The sequence below is a fragment of the Mustelus asterias genome, chromosome 13, assembly GCF_964213995.1.
Source record: "Mustelus asterias chromosome 13, sMusAst1.hap1.1, whole genome shotgun sequence".
Lineage (NCBI taxonomy): Eukaryota > Metazoa > Chordata > Chondrichthyes > Carcharhiniformes > Triakidae > Mustelus > Mustelus asterias.
Genome location: NC_135813.1, coordinates 26,882,159 through 26,905,845, shown reverse-complemented (window position 1 = coordinate 26,905,845; position 23,687 = coordinate 26,882,159). Strand labels below are relative to the sequence as shown.

The window sequence follows — 23,687 nt, the reverse complement described above, 5'->3', positions numbered from 1 at the left end:
AAGATTTGTTTTTATTTTTTATTTCCTCTTTTGCTAGCCAATGTGGCAAAAAAAGCTTTTTCAGGCAACTTAAAACACCTTTGAAGAGCCTTGGGATGTTTTATTACTTTAAAGGTACTATGTAAATATAAATTGTTGTTTTAATGCCCTGTATTTGGATTTTAAAAATACATGGATTAGGTATTTTCAGTAGATTATATCTTGGTTGATTTTCAAAGTAGCCTTGTCATATATATGGTGTGCTACTGTGAGTGTGTTACAGATATAGTAATAGAACGCTAAGACTGTCCTCTCATTGTGAGTGCTTAGGTTTAAGTCCACCTCAGCATGAAGGTATGATCATTTCTAGCTTGCCACTCACTGTAGGATAGTGAATGAAATTAATTTGGCAAGGCTGAAACTGATTCTGAATGGGTATATGCCTCATGAAACTGCCTCGAGTATGTGAAGAATTATCACTAAGTTAATAGTTTCTAAAAGGAAAAGCGAGGTTAACTAAAATGAAATATGGAATGGTCACAGTGACACAGCGAAGGCTTGGTCTAAGGTTGGTGTTAAACACCATGGTTGAGAAATATGTGGGCAGATTATCCTGCTTCCAACTGATTGATTACTTGGCAACTGAGCGCACGGTGATGATGCTCAGCGCGAAAAGTTTTTTAAAAATGGCATTGCCAGCTTCTTGGTGCATGAACATTGCTTTTGAAGTCATGCTTTTCTGACGTAATGTACTCTGCAAAATACATGTATGGAATTTTGTAGCATTAATGGCAGTCATAGAATATTTGATGCAGTTTTCGTCTAAAATCCTGCTTAAATAGGGTAGCACGTAAAGATTTTCAATATTTACTGACTCTGGGTAAGATTTCCACATTCATCACATACTCATAAAATTCCAGCCATGTGATTCTTAAGGGGCTTGACAGGGCAAATTCCGAGAAGATGTTTCCCCTCATGGGAGAGTCTAGGACCAGAGGGCATAGTCTCAGAATAAAGGGGTGCCAATTTAAGACTTAGATGGGGAGAAATTTCTTCACTCAGAGGCTTGAGAGTCTTTGGCACTCCTTGCTCCAGAGAGCTGTGGGGGCAGAATCCTTGTGTATGTTTAAGGCTGAGATAGATTTTTGATCAGTAAGGGAATCAAGGGTTACAGGAAACAGCAGAAAAGTGGAAGTGAGGAATGTTGGATCAGCCATGATCGAATGGCGAAGCAAGCTTGAGGGGCCAAATAATGAATTGGTTTTTCCTTCAAGGAAATTGCAGATACTTTGATTTTGCCTGGCTTAAATTGGCTACTCAAAACAATGAAAAGTGTGTAGATTCTATATCAACGTCAACATTAAAGATGCTGAAGAGGAAATAATTTTTCTTACCCTATTTAAATATTTTCTAAAGTGCGCACATAATGTTTGACAAATGGCTTTTGTATGTATGTATTGAAGAAAGACAAGCTAATAAACATGTTGCAAGAGCATTCCTTCAGAGATGAATCAAGACAAGTGCACACATCAGCAGTGAACTTTTGGGCTTTAAAGCTCTTGATGGTGTTCTGCCAAAACATGCTGTTGCCTGCTTGTCTTTGAGCTTTATCAGAGGACATGTATTTTGATTTTAGTTAATTGGAAAATTTTTAAAGCCCACACATCATTTCCATTCAGTCGGATGTTACGTAGTTTGACAATCCATTTGCCAAATTAAAGGCCTACATTTTTTTAATATTACTTATGAGTGAATTGATGATTAAATCACAAAGTATTTGCATTAATAGGACTATGACTCGACAGTCTTGCTATAGAAGACGAGCAAAAACAAATAGTACTGACTGCTACAGACAAGGCCTTCTCTACACCCCTTGCTCTCCTCATGGCTGGATTGGGGACAGAATTAGTTAATCATGAAAACAGGGAGAAAATAAAATGAAGAATTACCCATTGCAACCTGCATGAAGTTTCATGCTGCTTGCTGATTTAATTGATTGTAACATACAGCCAGCAGTAAACACATTGTTAAAACACATGTCTGACCATGGATTGCAAAATTGTGAGAGATTAGCGCAACATCAAGCAAGTCTGCATACCAAAAGCCAGCCTGCACCTTTAAAGTTGAAGTGCATTCTTACTGGGATGTGTGCGGGAATTAAGTAATTTGAAGAGTTTGGAAGAACTGGAAAATGCTAGAAGTGTAACAGGGTTTATGCAAATACAGAGGCAGGGCATTGGAAGCACGAGGGAAGAACCAAAGGGCAGGTTTGTGGCAGGGTGGAAGACGAGAGATTAAATGACAAAACTGTTATGGACAAAAGGGGGGTTAATTTAAACAGTCCAGATTTCTCCACTCACTACCCATCAATAAAGTTTTTTTTCACTTTCTCCTTTTATAAATGATAGAGTATTTCTCCAACCTTTCAGTTTTGGAGTAATCTAATCCCACATTAATAATCCTACTGTAAATTTGAGATGAGGTAAAATAAGAGCGTTGGTTTATTTTACGCACACACAAAACGCAGGCAGGTGTTTTACAACCCCCGCCCTTTTGAATTCATACAATAAAAGAGGTATAAGGGAAAGAAAAGGGTTCAGGGCAAAGACCACGATAAAAATAAGAATTATGGTTTCCTGCAAGTCCAGTAAGTCAGTGTGCAATGAAGATTCCTTTAGGTGGTTTTATCTGGCAGAAGTCCTGGTCTTGGTCCTGGGAACTCAGTTGCAGGTTGAGTCCATCAAAGTTGCAACAAAGTATTCTTGTATCCTGGAAATTAGTTCACTCCATGGGCAAAAACCAGAGTTCTTTCTAGAGGTCAGACTTTGGAGATAGATGGAGGTTGAAGGCAGGCTGCTAGCCTGGAGTCCAGTTCTCTTTGGAGGTTAAATCGCAACTGAAAATAAAATTCAAAAGCTGAATAATTAAAGCAGTTCAAATAGCTCAAGTCTCGGTCCTGTGACAGAGTGATTTTGGGCTGAGCTATTCAGCTAACAAGACTCTATTGTATTTGAGCTGCTAACTGTAGAACCATTATCATGATATTAGAGATGAGAAGTCACAAATAGCTCTGTCTTTTCCCATAGCTAGCTGATGTGGATGTCTTGTCGGCTAATCTATTGAGTAGGCTTGACTGGCACATTTATACAGCGCAAGAAGTGTTAAATTCAGAGGTTTGATGTGTTCTCCTTTGTCCATGTTTAAACTGCTTAGAAACTCCCAGAGCTACCATCATGTGGCCAGTGGTAGCCATTTTATCAGTCCAGCCATTTGTCCATTTTTAATCTTTTTTTAAAGTAGCCGGGCTGTCATAGATATACATTTTCCTTTCCGTCTCCCGGACAGCAAAAAAGATGCAAGGCAAAAGGAAATGGTAATGGAGCAAGTAAAAAAAACAAAAGATGAGGTAAATAGGAGAAAAAGGATCATCACTAACAGCTGCTGAGAAAAACAAACACGGGGACAGAGTTTATAATCTGAAATTGAGAACACATTGCTGGGTTTAGAAAGCTGTAAAAAGTGCCTCATTAACAACAACTGCTTGCCTTTATGTCACATTTTTAATGTGATAAAACTCCCATGTACTTCACAGGAGCATTATGCAACAGGGTGACACTGAGCTGCAAAAGAAGCTATTAGGACAGATGACCAAAAGAATAGTTAAAAAAGTAGATTTTACGGAGTGTCTTAAAGGAGCAAAGTGATGTTGAAAAGTAGAGATGTTCAAGGGGGAAATTAGAAAGAGTTTAGGGTCCAGGTAATTGAAAACCGGGTCATCAGTGATAGAATTATTTAAATTGGGGATACAGAAGCGGAGGGAATTAGAGGAGCCAGATATTCAGTGGGATTTGAGGAGCAGGAGTTTGAAAGACAAAGGGGCATTACTACAGAGTGAAATTAGCTGTTTTAAGTCAGCACAAGAAACAGTCTCAGCAATAGCAACTCAGCTGACATCCTGGAGGCTGGGCTTGCAGCTTATGAAAGTAAGATGGGGAAGCAGGAGGATCATAATGAAAGAAATCAGCTGATCTGCCTGACCTGTTGTGTGAACATGTGTTCGTACTTCAAAATCATGACCCGAGTTTGACATATTTCCGCTTTAGTTGATCTAGCACTGAGACTGAGAAAAGTGGCACCATGTTGAGACACAGAAAGGAGCTTTGTGCCAAAATTGCCAGCATTGATGCAGACCAAGGCTCAGGGCATAGATCTGTTGGACTGACTTGTTTCTGTGCTGAAGATGGAAGAATGGGAACTATCTTGGCAGCTGAATTTCATTTATATCCACTCAATCCATTCCTACTGGAATGTTTTGTCACATATTCCACTACATCATTTGACAGCCTTACTAATGAAATGCATTGGCCAAATCAGCAGCATCGAATAATTTATAGTCACTAGAGACACAGGTATGAACATGCATGTAATCTCCACAAACACAAAAAGTATAGTCAACTTCTTATGTAAATTGCTTTGTATCTTCAATTGATTAGCTTTGCAAAACTGTTGCACATTTTTTATTTCAGTTATACACAAGGAGAGTTACAATTTATTACAGTTAGATTGAGATATATTGGAGCCTGCTTTATTGAGTGACTTGCCTAGTGAATCATAGAATCCCTAAAGTACGGAAGGAGGCCATTCAGCCCATCGAGCCTGCACTGACAGCAATTCCACTCAGGCCCTATCCCTGTAACCCCATATATTACCCTGCTAATCCCCTTGACACTAAGGGACACTTTAGCATGGCCAATCAACCTGACCTGCACATCTTTGGAGTGTGGGAGGAAACTGGAGCACCCAGAGGAAACCCATGCAGACACAGGGAGAATTTGCAAACTCCACACAGACAGTGACCCGAGGCTGGAATTGAACCTGTGTCCCTTTTGCTGTGAGGCAGCAGCGCTAACCACTGTGCCACCGTGCTTCCTGTTAAATATAAAATTGTTTGTCATTGTGATTCAGCAATAATTATGCCAGCATTGAAGTGCTGGATGTGCTTCTAGCTGTATAGTATTATGGTGCATCTCCACAAAGATTAAAGCATTCAAATATTTAAGGCTCAGAAACAAGTCATCATGCCTGACTTGTTTTTCATTACTTATGCTCCATATGAAACTCCTCACACTCTACTTCATCCCACCTATCAGTATAGCCTTCTATTCCTTTCTCTCTCATGTAGTTTTCCCTTAAATGCATTAATGACATCCTACTCTACTTCACCAATGCATTTAAGGGGAAGCTATGTAAGTATAATAGTAGTTTCCAGACAATGGATGTTAGACAGACTAGTCTGTAATTCCCCGGTTTCCTACTTTCATCTTTCTTAAATAGTGAAATATGTAATTTTTCAATCCAGCAAACAGTTTTGAGACAAATTTGGTAGATGATGGTTATGTGATTTGCAGCGTTCACACCTATTTCCGTTACAATCCTGGGATGAAAACCATCTGCTCTTGGGAGATTTGTCGTTCTTTAGTGCAATTACTTTCTTCATTACTTTGCTTTCTCTTTTGCATTTTGCTCGCTTTAATTTTGGTGAGACCCCCATCCCAGATACTATTAGCTTTCTAGGGATAATCTGGCATGCTATCCTAGTCACTGTTAATATTGTCACAAAGTAATTATTTAACATGTCTGACATTTCCTTATTTTTATATATCACCAGCGTCAAATTAAAGAGGCCCACTCTATTTTTCCTGTCTGAATGTAAAAGGTTTTTGTGTTGACTTTGATATCCTGTGTGTTTTTATTTTCAAATCCTCTTTTGCGTAGGTCTTGCTTTCTGTTTTGTCAGTCTTTGCCATTCTTTGTACCTCTCCCATTTGTCCAGGATCTATCCTTCTATTGTGGCTTGTAACTGTTGCAAAAGTGATGGCGGGTGTAAGAAACACTTGTCTCGACAATGGTGAATGTACACAAATGTCAAATATGCTGTCTTTCCCATTAGAAACCCTGTCATTGCTACTAGCTCCACATGTAATTTGATTCACATCTCGATAAAGCAGACACAAGTTTCCAGGATCGGTTGCAGAAACCAGCAGAGGTTGATTTCACAAGCTCCAACTGTGGTGAAATGTTGTCTGACATCTTAGCTTTGAATGGAGCAACTTATATATTTTTTGGCATTGTAGAATAGTACAAGCTGCATTTCAGCAGTTTCAGACAGGTCTTTTCCTTACCCATTTCTTCATTGTGCCATTACTGTTCAGTCCCAGAACATTCCCAGGTCTGGCTTTCATAAGATAAAAAAGGAAGTTGAGAGGCACACAAAATGGGTCTGTGCCAATGAAGAAGATGACTGACTAGCAAGTACTATTCTTCTAGATTCTATAAACCAGAGGCATACTCTCTTTCAGAGTTGTAAGTGGAGAGTTCCGCTTAACAAAGAGCCTTTGCAGAGAGACTTGCAACTGTACCTCCAAACATATATGGCATTAGAATTCTTAGAACTTTCTAAATTGCTGGTGATTCCATGAACATATTTTTCAGATGGTAGGCAACCAGCAGCATAAGACCTTTGTTCGTACGAGTCAAATTTTCAAGAAACTGCCACAGCACTTTCATTCTTGGGAACTTTGCATCTTTCCTCTGTTCCTGGGTGAAGGAGAAGGCTGGTTACCCAGTGACAGGGGCTATCTCTTGATGTCATGTCAAATGACGTCTCTCCATGTGCCTACCATTAATGTTGAAAGTGGTATACTAAGCCTCATGCTTAAGTCCCGTATCACAATGGAACACACTGTAAGCAATCTGAAAGAACGGTTTCACTGCCATCAGAGATCAAGGGTGCATTGCAGTACAAACTATCCAGAATCAGCAGAATGGTTGGAGCAGCTGTGTCTTGAATAATCTTGCCCTGATGAAGAATCTTACATTGGCGATCCAAGAAGAACCAGGAGGGCCAATAGTGAGTACTCGGCATCAACAGGAAGTAGGTCTTGGAACCCGTGCGAATCATGTATTTAACTATCTCTCATAAACATCAACACAAATACAGAATACTGCAGATTCTGGAAATTTGAAATTAAAAACCAAGAATGCTCAAAACACTCGAGCAGAGCTACTGGGTAAAACAATGGTTTTTCATCAGAACCAGAAGGTGTCAAGAGATTAACGGCCTTTAAGCAAGAACAAAGCTGGGTAAAAGGGGCCAAGGGTAAGATTTCCCTGTAGCGTAAAAGGCAGGAGTGATAAAATGGCAAAAGTGATGATGGTGCAAAGCAAAAGGAGGTGTTAATGAAACAAATATCAAAACAAAAGATGGGTCCACAGGAGGTATGAATGGTTAAAGCAGAATAACAGAGGAAAGGAAACATGAAAAATCTGCCAAAGAGGAGACAGCTCCTATGCCCCAGAACATCGTGGTAGAAAGGCAGGTAGACTTCGATAAGCAATTACAGCTGCAATAGAATGGTTTATTTCTACTTTCAGTTAAATATAACCCACATGATCTTGCTTTAAACCAGAATGTTATGTTTCTGCAAATGCTGCTGTTGACCAATTTGTTATTATTTAAATCAGAAATCACAGAACAGTTTGAGTTTGGAGGCATACTCAACTGAACAAAAAAGGAAAGTGTGTCAGTGTTTGACAGAGAACATCATCAAGCAGAAGCAAGAACAAAGATCAGCAGTAACTGAAACAATGAGCAAGGTAAGCTTTTTACAGAGCTGCAAAGAGAATTTTGCTGATGCTATAAGTATATTTGTTTTGCAAAGAATGCTTGTTTATGTTCTCGGCTTTTATATTTTCCAAAAATCAGTTTTTTCAGTCACAGCCGGGAAGAAATGCGAACAACAATGAATGGAGGGGAATGCTACATATCCAATAGCTTTAAAATAGAATTCTGTAACTGAAAGATGCAAATGATAAAAAGATCTATCCCATCAATAATCTTATTTCTATAATTTGCCATGCTATGTCAAATAAAACCATCAAACATTACTTGAATATTTAGTCTAAGTTTCCTACTTGAGAGTGCAAATTATTTCAGTATATTTTGGCCTTATCTCAATATTTGAGAATCTAGGTGAAAATGTACAAAATATTGCATTTTGTAGGGAAACTGACATTTGTTATAATTAAAATCTCACTTACACTACAAATGGAACATTGATATCAGGAGGTTCTGTTCAGAAGCTACAGTGTATATTCAATCACAGCTTAGCCTGACTCTGGAGGAAAGAAAATTCTCAGTCCTTAGCAACTCTTTCTGATTCACTCCAGGATTAGATTGGGTTTTACCTTTTAATTATACTATAATGTTTGCATCAGTGCTGTTTTGCAGCAGTACTAAAGTTGAATTGTAAATTTAGTCAAAGCCATCGAAGGATAGATAAGTTTCCCAGCTCAATATGCAATATAAGTTATCATAAAATAGAAAGTAGTAGATCTGTACGTTGTGTTATGAACAATGTGTAATTTAAGTTTAATTTACGAGAGTAATTCTCCACTCCCACTACTTGAAGGCGGGATCGCTGCTGGCTCATTGAATCCAGCATGAGGGCCAAAACTGGATTCTCACCAGGCATCAAACCTGTTGCGGGTCCCCCTGCCTGCTGCACCTGCCCTGGTCATATTCCCATCCAGAGCAAGCAGGAACCTAATTACTATGCATCTTCACCAATTTAAAGTAAAGTTAAAGTTTTTAAAGTTTATTTATTAGTCACAAGTAAGGCTTACATTAACACTGCAATGAAGTTACTGTGAAATTCCCCTAGTCGCCACAGTCCGGGGCCTGTTCAGGTCAATAACCTAACCAGCATGTCTTTCAGAATGCTTGTTTATGTTAAATCTCATTAACAACTGGAAGTCTGATTCTCCAGTCTTATGGGATGCTCTCATGCTCCCAGCGGGATGTCCAACGGGTGCCAAATAGTACAGGTCCTGACCAGTATTACTGTGGACTTGGCGCCTTGGATTCTAACGGGGGGTAAGGAGGTAGATTATGTGCCCATGTGCCCCTCTGTCACTGCCATGGGGCAGAAAGAGGGCATGGGGGTTGGATGGGCTCGGGCTGGTGGGGAAGGGGTTGAACTTGAGACTCTCCTCCGGGATGGGTCTTGTAGACTTCCCCTTCTTACCCTGGGAATAGTGGAGATCACTCTCAGCATGGTGATCTCAGACAGCTTTCTGTTAAAAACCTACACTCTTGTCTGTGTGCTATGAAACCTTTGAAATGGCCTGCTCACTTTAATATTCATGTCCCCCGGACACCTGAAAGCCATAAAATCACAGCAGCATTCCATTCTACAGAAGGGATCCCCTTGCTCCCCCTCAGAAGCCTGAGATGTGAGCAGACCCCTTTGAAGTATTCTGATTAACAGGAGTTGTCAGTTGCACTAGGAGGATTCCTCTTTCAAGCTTGAATGAGCTGCAGCTTCTGTCTGGTCTCTTCGAACTGCTCTGATTTGAAGCTTTTTGATTGACAGCCCAAACCACATCAAGGAGGGAATTAGTTAGATCTGTTTACACAAGGAACAGATGGTGCATTTCGCTGCTACAAGTTTTTTGACTGACAGCTCCAGGGGAGATCAAAGCTTGCATTGTTGATACAATCTTTCTCGCCTCATTAACCTTGAAAACCTTCCTCTTCATCGCTTTTGGTCCCATTTATTTGAACACTGTTGTTTTCTTTCAAGTCTCTGGCCATACTGAAAGGCCAAAATGCTTTGAAATGCTTTGTTTACTTTCAATTTAATGCTTCCGGGCCTTTAACTAGCCTCCTGAATGTCAGGTCCAGGCTATTTCACAACATGCAGCAGCTTTGTTTGTTTTTCTTTCCCTTCATGGTTGATTGAACCTGACCTCAGTTGTTCAAAACAATATTGAGCTTTGTTCTGAAGACTTTGGCTTTGTTTTGATAGTGGGCTTTCTTCAACCTCATGTTGGAATGTCATGTCTGCACTGGGGGGTTTCTTTCAGACATTGAAGAAGTTGGCACCATTCACCCTGCCAGCCTGGCAGCTGTCTCCAGGGTGGCACTGCCAAGTAACAGGGAGTGTATTGGGATCTTTCCATCCTTTTAGCCTGGTGTAATATAGTTTACTTTTCTTGTTTTAATAAATATTTTATTCTTTTATTCAGATTTAACTGATAGACTCCTGTGAATTTGTTCAGCAACATTCCTCCATGGTCTCTTTAAAAAAAAAAGGGCCTATCAAACCAGTTTTCACTCTGTGATCTGATGTGTCCTGTATTAACAGCAGCTGGGATCGTAACAGTTGAGATTTCTATTAGAATTTGTGTTGACTTTTGGCAAATGAAATTTTCCACAATTGTATCCAAGGTGTACAGACAGTGGGGAGGATGGCCCACATGAGGTGGGAAAGCGGGTGGGAGGCTGTGGAAATAACAGGGAGCCTTTGCAGATTGGATTCCTGACCACGTTCTGCTGTCGGGTAATGTTACCAATAGTAGGTGACGGGATTGGACAGGCTTCCTACCACAAAGAGATGGGAAACCAATTTGACAATGGTCCTAATAAGGGCAATTTTACCAAGCCATTAGCATTTTGCCAAAAACAGATGTCTGAGTGTTTTGCAGACATGCATTTCCGGCTGATGTCGGCACCTTACCAGTTTCAACACAATTTGGCCTAACGTGTATACTACTTACTAATTTTCAAGAAACATTCTTAGGTATACATTAACATATTTGTTTGATACTGGTAACAGAGTCAAAAGAAAATCTGTTTGCTTCTACATAATATATATCTATTCACATTTAGAATGATCTCTCAATTTGCTGTTTACCAATTAAAAATAGTGACGTTGGATTGTCAAAATGTCTTAGATATTTAAATTAAGGATTATTCCGGTCATTTTATGAACTCTCTTTACTATGGTGATGAATTAATAGCTTTTAGGGTAAGGCGAACATTGACAAATGCATTTTTGTTCAATAGCCAAGTACGAATTAAAGCTGCGGTAATGTTCATTTCTCAGTTCATTGGAGAGGAGGGTTGTAATTTAAATGGTTCCAGTTGGACCAAGTTCAATAGTAAGTTGATTTTCACATTTTCTTGCTAAGTATCCACTATATCAATTTTGAACTTGAGATGGGTGTATATGTTCAGCCAAATTCGGTAAAAACCACAACATAAGTGTTCCAGGATGAGTGAATATGATAACTAAGAAAACAGAGATTTTTAAGAAGATGATGCTCAGAAATTCTTGAAAACATTTTAGGGAATTAGAACTCTTTTCACAATACATCTGTGAGCACCTTAGGTCATTAAAGGTGTTATAAACATGCAGGTTATTGTTGTTGGCTGTCCCAGCGTGTTATCACTTCTGGGACTTGGGTTTGAAGTCAATCCGCATTGATGAGTTAAATATTACTTGTTTGGCTATGTCCTATGTGAAATGATTTTGTGCAGTTGGAACCAAGTGCATATCGGGCATTAGGGTGGCAATTAAATTTAGGAATATAAAGTTGTTTTCATAAAATAGAAAAGAATCCCACCAGTGGTATAGTCAATGAAAGGGAATAATATGCAAAAGTGCAAAGAATAGTGTAGATCCAAGGAACTGGGAACTATTTAAAAAACAGCAAAGGAAGTCAAAAAAGACAGCGAGCATTGCAAAAGGAATATGAAAAGAAATCTGCATGGGAAATCCAGATTAGCACAAAAGGTTTTACCAGTTAGTAGGGAGATGGTTGCCCAAGTCAATGTAGGCCCTTTAAAAAAAGATACAGAAAATATTGCCATTAAAATAAGAAAATAGGAGACTTGTTTAATGATTCAAATCCCACCCCTGGGCTTGAACACAGAAATCAAGGTTGATGCTCCAATGCAGTACTTAAGGAGTGCTGTACGTCAGAGGGCTGTCTGAATGCTAACAATCCTGTGGCACTATTTTGAAGATGCGCAGGAGCATTATCACCAGTGAATATTTATCCCTCATTCAACATCACAAAAGCAGATTATCTGGTCATTATTACGTTGCTGTATGTGGGAGTTTGCTGTGTGCAAATTGGCTGCCATGTGAATACATTACAACAGTGGCTACACTTCAAAAATTACTTAATTGGCTGCAAAGCACTTTGAGATGTCTGGTGGTCATGGAAAGTGCGATATAAATGCAAGTCTTTTTAAATTTTAACTACTTTGTGTCAGTCATCACTGTAGACGATATTCCAAGGAAAGTAGTAATAAATTAAGGATAGGAACTCACTAAGATCATAAGTTAATAAGAAATCGGAGTAGGAGTAAAGCATTTGGCCTGTTGAGACTGCTCCACCACTGAGTAAGATTGTGGCTGATTTTATTGTGACCTTAACTCTACTCTCCTTCCTGCCAAAGCAGGTACATCCCACCATAACAAGGAGACCAAAATTGTAAAGGCTCCAGGTGCAGCCTCATTAATTCCAGGCACAGTTGCAACAAGACTTCCCAGCAACTACAGGCCGGTCAACCTAACCTCAGTAGTGGGAAAACTTTTTGAAATGATAATTCAACAATCACTTGGATAGGTGTAGATTCAGTGAGGAAAGGCAATATATCCTTATTAAAGGCAAATTATGTTTTATAAACTTGATTGAGTTTTTTGATGAGGTAATGGAGAGGGTTGGTGAGGTTTATGTGGTCAATGTGGTATATGTGGATTTCCAATACATGTTTCATAAAATGCTACATAATAAACCTGCCAGCAAAATTGAAGCATGTGGAATAAAAGTGACAATGGCAGTATGGATATGAATTTGGCTGAGTGATAGGAAGTAGAGGGTAGTGGTGAACAGTAGTTTTCCGGTCTGGAAGAAGGTATACAATAGGGTTCCCCAGGAGCTGGTACAAGGACCACTGCTGTTCATGATCTATATTGATAATCTAGACTTGGGTATAAAGGGTGCAATTTCAAAATTTGCAGATGACACAAATCTTTGAAGTATTGGGAACTGTGTGGAGGATAGTGATAGACCTCAAGAGGATGTAGGACTTAGAGGCTGGTGGAATGGGTGGATACATGGTAGGTACTGCAGAAGAATGTGCAGAATCACTTTGGTAGGAGGAATACCAAGAGATAATATAATATAAAAGGTTCGAAAGGTGGTGCAGGAACAGAAAGACCTGAGGGCATAATGCACAAATCATTGAAGGTGGCAAGACAGGTTAGAAAGGTGAATAAAAGTCAGGATCTTGGACATTCTCAAGGCCTGAAGTACAAAAGCAAAGACATTATGAAGAGCCCATAAAACACTGCTTCAGCCTCAGCTGGAGTATTATGTCCGTTTCTGGACACCACTTTAGGAAGAATGTAAAGGCTTTAAAGAGGGACAGAAAAGATTGATGAAAATGTCCAGGGATGAGAACACGGATGAGTTACAGGATAGATTCAAGAAGCTGGGGTTGTCCTCCTTGGAGAAGAGAAAGTTGAAAGAAGATTTGGTGGATCTGTTCAAAATCATAAGAGGTCAAACAGCATTGATAAAGAAATTATTCCCACTGATGAAAGGATTGAGAGCCAGAGGACATCAATTTATGCCAAATGGTGAAAAAAAGACAACTTGAGGAAAAACTTTATTATGCGGCACATAGTTAGGATATTAATTGATCAAAAAATTACTTGACTGTTTCTCCCTGATTTGTATATCTTTCTCCCTGGTTTGTATACCAAATTGAAAGAATATACCACTAAGAACCGGTGTTCCAAGTTATCCTTCTGGGTTTTGAGATACCCTCACATTTAACATCACGGGATTTTTAACATATAATTAAGAAGTATATTGTGCATAAAAAATAAAAGGAGTAATACAAAGTGTAATATTATGTTAGATATGCATCATTAAGACTCCTATGCACTTTCAATTTCAAACTAATATTTTTCCTTCGGTTTTTATCAACAATACACTGTGTTCTGATTGATCACATTGCAGTATACGTTTGTTTTCTTTGCCCATTTGTACTGTTTTCTATACATTAATAGGGATCCCTAAAGTAGATAACTTCACTCTGCTATATCTGCATCTATCATTATCAGAAGATGGTAAGTGAAATGCTGGAGTCAGATTAGAGATAACCAGATATAATTTCGTGCAGATGAAGGATATGTCAAGAAAACTCAATTTGTAACAAGAAAAATAAACTCCTAAGATGCTACATTTTATCCACTTATGCCTCAGAAACCTGGACAATAAGTAAAGATTTGTGGAAGAAAATAGAGACCTTTGAGTTGTGAATGTTAAGGCGTATTCTTAAAATTCCAGATACAGACCATAAGACAAATGAAGAAATACTTGGAACAGCAAGAGCAAAAAAAATTCTAAAAAGTGACATCCAGAAAAAAAGTGTCAGCATTGATTGGAAAATCTCTTCTAGAGGACTAAGTGCAGGGCAGCAGAAGGTGGGACCAAGCTAGGCATAATTAGTTGACAGACATCACAGACTGAGCTACAGTGGATGGGTGCAGATGGCACAAGGCAGATGAGTGTGAAGTACCATGACAACAGATCTCATATTAGGACTAGCTACAATTGGCGGCGGCAGTAATTGCTACTCTTTGAACTTCTTGTGGCCCATATGTGTACACTTAACAGACTTCAAGTGTGAAAAGAATACTGTAATTATTCACTTGGATTAGTGGGTATCTATAGTGGACTCCCAGCAAAATCAGTTGTCACATATCCTTACGTATAAGTGGCAAATAAGTTAAAGGAGGAAAGCTGTCTTATACACAAGTATGAAATCTAAGGATTGCAAATGGGGAGTACTTTCTGCTTTCTATCAGTTATTGTTTCTTTGAAATCAAAGGAAGCGTGTAAGAAGATTAGAATTTTTTTCGCTGTATGTTTGCCAATTCTACTCGTGCTATGTTTGGAACTTTCTCTCTTTTAGCTTCTACTGATTGTTCAAATTGTAAGTTGAGAACTATATTGGCATTTCTGTGACTAGGGGAGGCGATCTTACCATTGCGTCCTGCTGGCCAAAGGCCGGGGCGAGCCCATAAGATCACGAGAGAAATCAAGTTCGTGTCCGATTTCTCGACTCTTGCGATCTTACCGCACTGGATATCTGGCGCCATCAACCTGGTACCCATTTCTGGCATGAGGCTGAATAAATTATTTAAATTGAATTTACATATAATTTAAATGGAGTTAACGAGCCCAGGATGGTATAATCAGGGCTCACTTGCCTGTGTGGTCTCACCGGGGGAGGTTCTCTCTGATGAGGATCACGTATGGTCCCCCATCAATGGGACCAGACGTGATGGCCTCGCCTTGGGACTGGAGGCCATCAAGGTCGGGAGGCCAGGGGCAAGAGGAGTGCCCCTTCGGCAGTGCCAGCCTGATACTGCCAGCCTGACACCCTGGCAGTGCCAACCTGACACCCACTGGACACCGGGCAGTGCAAAGGGGACGGGGCCTACTGGGGAAGTGGGCCAGACCGGGGGTGGGCTGATCAATGGGGGAACTGCGATGCACTCTGCACAGCGATTGGGGGTGCAGGGGGCGATTATTCCGGGTAGAGGACTCGCGATCATTCTGGGCAGGGGGCTCACAAATAGTGCAGGATGGTTGCCGGGTTTAGGCCAAGGAGGCCAACTATATGTAGCAGAGGCTGTGTGACAGGTCTCTGCTGCTATCAGTCAGCTTTCTGGTGTTTTAGGCTCCGCCCACTCCCCATAACAGATTTAGGCATTTTCTTTTGCTCAGAGTGCATAAGATTTGACTTGTGGCCTCTCCGGAAAAGGCGGATCTGAAACTCACCCATTTTCCCACCCATTCTGGACTCCGAATGTTTTGGTAAGATTGCCCCCTCAACTTAATACATATGAAAAATTAAGAACTTGCAGTATATCAAATACATATATCCAGTTGTGATGGTTTATGGGATAGACACTAATTAAAAAGGAAAACTCAAAAAAAACTGAAAAGGGAAACTAATGGCGGAGACTGAAACAGAAGGATTTACATTTTTGTTACCTATTGCCCCTTATTCAGAAATTAGCGGGATCATTTCTTTGTGCTTGGACATGCAGAGATTTCTGCAGTCAAAGTGATACTTGTGACTACCTTGCTCGTAAAATGCCCTGCCACTGATTATGCAAACTCTATGGGAGCATTGTGAGGTGCAATCTCAGTAGTTACCTAAATCGTAACCTGAAGAATTTTGGAGCTTTTATACTCAATATAAACAGCCAAATTGAGAAACTATTTGTTAAATATTTCAAATGATTAACATGACAACTGATAAGTTTTTTGTTTGCTTTTATACTTTGAGATACTTACTTGCTTAACTTCCGTATGAGGAACGGTTGAGGACCTTGGGTCTGTACTCGTTGGAGTTTAGAAGGATGAGGGGGAATCTTATTAAAACTTACAGGATACTGCGAGGCCTGGATAGAGTGGACGTGGAGAGGATGTTTCCACTAGTAGGAAAAACTAGAACCAGAGGGCACAACCTCAGGCTAAAGGGACAATCCTTTAAAACAGAGATGAGGAGAAATTTCTTCAGCCAGAGAGTGGTGAATCTGTGGAATTCTTTGCCGCAAAAGGCTCTGGAGGTGAGGTCATTGAATGTTTTTAAGACTGCAATAGATAGGTTCTTGATTAGTAAGGGGATCAGGAGTTATGGGGAAAAGGCAGGAGAATGTGGATGAGAAAAAAATCAGCCATGATTGAATGGCGGAGCAGACATGATGGGCCGAGTGGCCCAATTCTGCTCCTATGTCTTATGGTCTTTATGGTCTTTCCTCAAATTCTGAACACTTCATATGGAGATTGTCATGAAAACTATACTTATTCATTTGAGAGTGGAGGTTGGGAACTTCCGCTCCAATGGACCTCTAATTTTTTGAATATGCAGACCAGGAGCGCGCTGCACATGCGCAATTCTGAAATGTTTATATTCTTTCTACCCATTGCACCTGTTCAATATGTAAACCCAGGTCAAGTGACTGGGAGTGGAGCACTATGGAAGAATGGTGTCCCAGGCAGAGGACAGGAAGAGGTCTCAAAGGGAAAGGGATCATGGAGAAGTCCCGGAGAGGGACCAGGGACAGGAGAAGCTCACAGTTGAGTTAAAAAGAGAGCAGAGAAGGGGGTTCCAAACTGGAAAAGGGCTGTGGTGACCAAACTTTAAATAAAAAATGTTGGTCACTCCATGCCACAGACCATTGGGTCAAAGGTATCCTTTTGGAGAAGTACAAAGAACATACAGCACAGGAACAGGCCCTTCAGCCCACCAAGCCTGTGCTGATCACATTGTGTTACCTAGACCAACAGCCTGTATCCCTCTTACCCTGCCAGTTCATGTGCCTATCCAGATAAGTCTTAAATGTCGCCAACAAATCTGCCTCAACCACCCCTCCTGGCAATGCATTCCAGGCCCTCACCACCACCTGTGTAAAAAAAAAAACTTCCCCTGCACATCTCTACTGAACCTTTCCCCCCCCCGCTTACCTTGTACTTGTGTTCCCTTGTAGTGTTCGACTCAGTTTGGCTGAAGATCTGAAGTTGTGCTTCTGAGTAGGTACTGAGTACCTACTTGGGAATCCAGGGAATGGAATCTTGGGAGACAAAATTAAAACCCTGTGAGGTGGGATACCTCCCATTGATACTGTTGAAGTTGGAGAGATTTGTGGAGAGAATTCCAAGGCAAGACCTTTGAAGGTGAAAACTGAAATCCCTTGTTAGATTCGGTGACATTGGTTAACTCACTGATGCCTGGATGGATTGTTGAGAAATCTGCGGAGTTAGTCTCGGTCACATCTAGCATTTATTGTGTAGTGTGATGTTTTCCACCAGAGTTTGTCTTTCAACTCACACATACAATCAGTAAGATAGATATTATAAATTATTTGATCTTTTAGTCCTTGTGTAGTAAAATTTATTTGTTTGTTCAAAGCCCATGCAATCTTTAGCTTTATTCACTGAACAAATGTCTTGAATCTAGAACTTGGTCTACTTTAAGAAAATTTTCTTGATCCATAAACAAATCTCATAAAAACCATGAGAGTCTGGCCGAGGTTCATAACAAGAAAAATTCAGCAAGAATAGCGCCTAGAAATTGCAACTCCTAAAAAGATGGAACTTGAGCTTATCTTCTGCCTACTATATATATTCTAAGTAACATAAAGGGGCAGCTGAGGGAATTTTTCCAACCATGGTATTGTCATCGGAAACATAAATTAACTTTAACTTTCATCGGGCATGAGTTACATTCTGAGCTAAACTGCACCCTGTGGAATTAAAGATGATGGAAAATGGCTGTCAGCCCCAGAAGGATTTATTGCTTTTGGAAGAGGAGCCACAGAGCACCCAAAATAACCATTTAGCATGATTATCGGCTATCTGTCATGCCCACTCTAGGCAAAGAGGTTGTTTCAGGCATACTTCAATACTTCTAATAGCATATGCAATGACAGATATGTTGAACAATGGTATCTATTAATATAAGTGAAGAACTATTTTGCAGTCCTGTTGTATGTATCATGTTGTATGCATGTAGGGATTTAATGAAGTTATTTCTACCTTGAGATTAGTTATTTCCTAGACACACTTCAAGGGTTGTGCTAACCTATTTGTAACTAAAGCCACATTGTGAGGGAGGGATTTTTTTTCAGTGAAGGTAAAAGACAGTGATAGACAGCAATTCCTGAAATTGAATTGTGTAGTTTGAATTGAAATGGTGTATAGCTTTTGATTTCAACTGTGATACCACTAGGTTTTTTGTGATATACCATGTATAAACAATAAGAGACCAACCAGTCTTCTTTAACTTCCTTGCATCGAAGTACATTTATGTATTTAGTATTTGTATTTTTTTTATTTTATAAAAATGAAAGTCAGGGCTTTGGGGTTCATCACTTAAAGAATTTCACTTGAAGCGTTGATAATGATATGAAGTAGTGTAATGTCAGTTAAAAGCATGATCTAAACTACTTGTCTGCAGTTAATGCTGCTCTGGGAGATCATGTCCTTCAAAAACAGATTAACATACACTAAGACAAAGTTTGCCTATTGGTTATTTTCAAAGGCATTAATGATAAGCTCTTGTAGCGTTCTACAGCTGCAGAATCAAATTGACATGAATATTTTAATTCACGTCAGACGTGAGTTAGTGGGGCTGAAAGTTCTGTATTGTGTGTGGGGGGAAATGATGAGTTGTGGCCAGTTGGATGGTTATTTGGGGTCCAACTCGGGCTTATTCGCAATCTGCACGTACTCTAAATTAGAGATTATGATTGGAGGGGTTTGAGGGGAGCCAGTGACAGGGAAATGCCAGATTTTATTCATCTGCACCTGACTTGTCTGTGGTTCCTGGGCTACTCTGGACATTCCAGTGATTAGACCCTTGATTAATCAGAAGTTACACCTGCTGAGAGCAATCATGGTTTCCAATTACCTTAGAATGGAAGTTCTCTTGGGGAAAATATTTTTTTTAAATTAGTTTTTCACACTTCCCCTCCACATTGGAGTGCAGAATATATGCAGCTTTAATTTTCTGCTGATGGAAGAACAGAAACCTAAGAATTTTGTTGCCTGTGAGTTTAATGAAAAGAAAGAGTCTGGTAAGATTGCGTGTGAGATCAAAAATCAGGCTCGCTGGGCACGAACCAGTTTTTGGCCGCACTCGATCATACTGGCCCTGTTCTGCCGGCGACATTGGCTTCATGCCCATAAAGGGCGTGAAGCCGATTTATATAGTAATGTCATGTTTTATATGTCATTAGTGAGTCCTGCTCGGCACTGTCCGGGCTCACTTGTATTTACCCCCTCTCCGGTCGGTCCTCTCACTGGCAAGAATCACAGCTGGTCTCCACTAGCGGGGGTGATTGTCAGGGGAGTAGACAAGGGCAGGATGAGCAGCAGGGGGTATGCAAGGCAGGGTGAGCGGCAGAGGGGGTGTGCAAAGGGAGGCGAACAGCACAGGTGGAGGGAAACCGGCACAAGGAGCAATCAACAGGTGGGGGCGCCAGAAGCAGGTCTCTCGGCTAACTGGGAGATCAAGATGTCTGCACATTGGTGCCCAAAGCAGTCTGCAGCTCACCTAAGAACAAAGACCATTGCAATGCAGCAAGAGGAGAAGGCTGCTCGGGAGCATAGAGGACATAGGAGTTGATTAATGTTCAGGAGCCACTACACTGGCTATGAATCTACCGCAACAAATTTCATATATGCACATGTTGTAGGGCCAGTCCATTGACAAAGCAAATGGGCAGCTGAGACTGAATCGTGTCACCTCATGCTTGCAGATCTGCAAGGGCTTTCAGCGAGGTTCAAAGTAATGTCTGCAGCACTGGCACGACGACCACTACTGTCAACACATGTGCCATAGGTTCCCTGTAGCTGCCTGGGATGTTTCTATCAGGATTCAACCGCTTTGACCTGAATTTTACTGATCAAGCAGATGGCCCAGTGTCAGGCAAACGGGAGGTATGCATGAGTGGGTGGCTGGACTCTCCATAAGATTTTATTAGCAAAAGCCAATTAAGGGCTGGCAATCAGGGGAACCAGCCAGTTACTGGTGGTAGGCAATTTCTAATGCCAGCAGCTCACATGGAACCACTGTTTGTAAAGGTATATGTACAGCAGTAAGGCAGTGTGAAGATGCACAAAAATGAGGAGATCATCATCAAGGGAAAAATAACATCAAAAATAGGAAAGGTTACTCCATAATTTAGTGACACTTCACTGGAGGTGCTCCTGCAGGCCATCCAGGAAAAGAGAGATGTCTTATAATTAAACTTATCCACCAAATTTTGTACCTTTTTTATTGTTTTCCTTAAAAGGTATACTTTGAGATCTCTATCGCCACAAAAACCTGGGCTTCAACCAGATAATTCAGCCCTAAAATAGATCAGCAGAGCTTTCATCCACACTTGTGCATTCTGATTGTGTGAAGATTTTATAAATTCCCAACATCCTGGGGGGATTCTCCAGGCCTGTTAGCTCTGATCGTGAATCACAATAGCCTAGAGAATTGGGAGTCGGTGGGAAAGCAGGTTTTGTGCAGGGTACCAGGCCGCGCTGCCAGCCACGGTTGGGTTGTTGCTGGAAGCACCATGCCAGGGGTGATCTTCAGGTCTGCCAGGGCTGGAAGGGGCAGTCCAGCCACGACACCCCCATCCCGTCGAGAGAGTGGCGAGGTCAACCCCTTGTGCCCAGCCCAAGCCCATCCAACCCCAAGATCCTTGAGGGACCATTCCTCTGCAGCCTTACAGCAACAGAGGGACAAATGGTCACTGGACCTACCTTCTTGAGCCCCCACAGGATCCCAGGCAGCAGGCCAGGATGTCAGGGGCAGTGCAATGTTGGCACTGGAGAGGTGCTTGACCTGAAGTGAAGCTGAGTGGGGGATTTGATGAGGAGATGGGGTCTGAGGGGGGAGGGAAGCTGAGAGGGGTCGGGATCAGATCAAGTCACCCTCATGCCTGCATGGTGTTGGGGAGGGAGGGGGGGAGGGGAGCAGTTGTCCATTAGTGGAGGGGGGGGGTGTAGATGCCCCTCTTTGGTGAGGGGTTTGTGGTGCTTCCCTGGTCAGTGTAGGGGGGGGGATCCTTTTATGTTTCTGTGTGTGTGGGGGGGGGGCTGGCCCTGGCCCGAGCCCTGTCTCCAGGCGCAGAAAACAGGTCACCCTTTAAAATTGGCAGCTCAATCTCACAATAGCAGGGCTCGCCGGTGGGTTGTCCGCTATGAATAAATTTGCATCTATCAGGTGGGAAAATTCCACCTGATAGCTGCTGCTAACACCAGCAGGAGTAACCCTCCAGGGTTGTGGGCACTTAGTCCCAATGTGGGAGAATCATGGCCATTATGGAGTGATGAATTAATTAATCTGGCTTTAAAGTTTTTCACTTATACATTCCTACTACACCTATTGAGGGTTACAAGTTAGCAAGGAATGAGCTGAAAAAGGGGCTTAGGAGAGCTAGGAGGGGACATGAGAAGTCCTTGGCGGGTCGGATCAAGGAAAACCCCAAGGCTTTTTACTCTTATGTGAGGAATAAAAGAATGACCAGGGTGAGGTTAGGGCCGGTCAAGGACAGTAGTGGGAACTTGTGTATGGAGTCAGTAGAGATAGGCGAGGTGATGAATGAATACTTTTCTTCAGTGTTCACCAAGGAGAGGGGCCATGTTTTTGAGGAAGAGAAGGTGTTACAGGCTAATAGGCTGGAGGAAATAGATGTTCGGAGGGAGGATGTCTTGGCAGTTTTGAATAAACTGAAGGTCGATAAGTCCCCTGGGCCTGATGAAATGTATCCTAGGATTCTGTGGGAGGAAGGGATGAGATTGCAGAGCCTTTGGCGTTGATCTTTGGGTCCTCGCTGTCCACGGGGATGGTGCCAGAGGACTGGAGAATGGCGAATGTTGTTCCTCTGTTTAAGAAAGGGAATAGAAATGACCCTGGTAATTATAGACCGGTTAGTCTTACTTCGGTGGTTGGTAAATTGATGGAAAGGGTCCTTAGGGATGGGATTTACGACCATTTAGAAAGATGCGGATTAATCCGAGATAGTCAGCACGGATTCGTGAAGGGCAAGTCGTGCCTCACAAATTTGATAGAATTTTTTGAGGAGGTAACTAAGTGTGTTGATGAAGGTAGGGCAGTTGATGTCATATACATGGATTTTAGTAAGGCGTTTGATAAGGTCCCCCATGGTCGGCTTATGATGAAAGTGAGGAGGTGTGGGATAGAGGGAAAGTTGGCCGATTGGATAGGTAACTGGCTGTCTGACCGAAGACAGAGGGTGGTGGTCGATGGAAAATTTTCGGATTGGAGGCAGGTTGCTAGCGGTGTGCCGCAGGGATCAGTGCTTGGTCCTCTGCTCTTTGTGATTTTTATTAATGACTTAGAGGAGGGGGCTGAAGGGTGGATCAGTAAATTTGCTGATGACACCAAGATTGGTGGAGTAGTGGATGAGGTGGAGGGCTGTTGTCGGCTGCAAAGAGACATAGATAGGATGCAAAGCTGGGCTGAAAAATGGCAAATGGAGTTTAACCCTGATAAATGTGAGGTGATTCATTTTGGTAGGACAAATTTAAATGTGGATTACAGGGTCAAAGGTAGGGTTCTGAAGACTGTGGAGGAACAGAGAGATCTTGGGGTCCATATCCACAGATCTCTAAAGGTTGCCAGTCAAGTGGATAGAGCTGTGAAGAAGGCCTATAGTGTGTTAGCTTTTATTAACAGGGGGTTGGAGTTTAAGAGCCGTGGGGTTATGCTGCAACTGTACAGGACCTTGGTGAGACCACATTTGGAATATTGTGTGCAGTTCTGGTCACCTCACTATAAGAAGGATGTGGAAGCGCTGGAAAGAGTGCAGAGGAGATTTACCAGGATGCTGCCTGGTTTGGAGGGTAGGTCATATGAGGAAAGGTTGAGGGAGCTAGGGCTGTTCTCTCTGGAGCGGAGGAGGCTGAGGGGAGACTTAATAGAGGTGTATAAAATGATGAAGGGGATAGATAGAGTGAACGTTCAAAGACTATTTCCTCGGGTGGATGGAGCTATTACAAGGGGGCATAACTATAGGGTTCGTGGTGGGAGATACAGGACGGATATCAGAGGTAGGTTCTTTACGCAGAGAGTGGTTGGGGTGTGGAATGGACTGCCTGCAGTGATAGTGGAGTCAGACACTTTAGAAACATTTAAGCGGTTATTGGATAGGCACATGGAGCACACCAGGATGATAGGGAGTGGGATAGCTTGATCTTGGTTTCAGATAAAGCTCGGCACAACATCGTGGGCCGAAGGGCCTGTT

The 23,687-nt window shown here is 41.5% G+C and overlaps 1 protein-coding gene across 4 annotated transcripts in view; it reads left to right on the top strand.

Annotated features, from left to right (window-relative positions):
* Positions 1-23,687, top strand: part of rgs3a (regulator of G protein signaling 3a) — a 253,454-nt gene that overhangs the window by 162,264 nt on the left and 67,503 nt on the right. For all 4 annotated transcript variants that reach the window (XM_078226603.1, XM_078226604.1, XM_078226605.1 and 1 more), the window contains one exon: positions 7,504-7,635. In XM_078226603.1, the coding sequence (XP_078082729.1) occupies positions 7,504-7,635 (132 nt within the window). The remainder of the gene's footprint in view (positions 1-7,503; positions 7,636-23,687) is intronic.